Source organism: Cariama cristata, unplaced genomic scaffold (assembly GCF_000690535.1).
Source record: "Cariama cristata isolate BGI_N322 unplaced genomic scaffold, ASM69053v1 scaffold28227, whole genome shotgun sequence".
NCBI lineage: Eukaryota > Metazoa > Chordata > Aves > Cariamiformes > Cariamidae > Cariama > Cariama cristata.
The window spans coordinates 1-409 of NW_009625354.1; the positions used below are offsets into that span (position 1 = coordinate 1).

Here is a 409-nt window from a genome sequence, read left to right on the forward strand (position 1 = left end):
CGCCCCCCCAGGCCAAACCCTCCTCAGTCAGCCCATCCAGCTGGGGGGCTGCCCCACTGGGGTCCTGTAGCTGGTAATGAGCCACGGTCCAGGTGTAGCCGTTCTCGGTGGCCCGGCACTTGTAGGTGCCAGCAGTCCCCTGTTGCATGATGACCACCAGCGTGTGGTCAGGCAGCAGCACCGTATTCCCCTGGCCCCCCCGGCCACCGGGTTGCTGCCAGCTGTAGGTAGCCAGGGCGGAGCGGCGGGGGCACGGCAGGCGGACGACGGCGTTACCCTGCGGGGTGTGAAAGAGGAGAGCAGGGTAACGCGGTGCACCCCATGTGCCCTGTCCCACCCTCCGGTCCCCGTCCAGCTGTGTCCCCACCCCATCCCGCCGTGGCCCCGTACTCAACTCTCTGCGGCGGGA

At 68.9% G+C, this 409-nt stretch overlaps 1 protein-coding gene across 1 annotated transcript in view; it reads right to left on the bottom strand.

The window, feature by feature from the left end:
- Positions 1 to 18: 18 nt before the first annotated feature.
- The window catches only part of SEMA4A (sema domain, immunoglobulin domain (Ig), transmembrane domain (TM) and short cytoplasmic domain, (semaphorin) 4A), a gene marked incomplete at both ends in the record, with an annotated part of 2,932 nt that continues 2,541 nt past the window's right edge, over positions 19 to 409 (bottom strand). Inside the window, 2 exon segments of the mRNA XM_009703589.1 lie at positions 19 to 277; positions 338 to 398. Coding sequence (XP_009701891.1) covers positions 19 to 277; positions 338 to 398 — 320 coding nt within the window.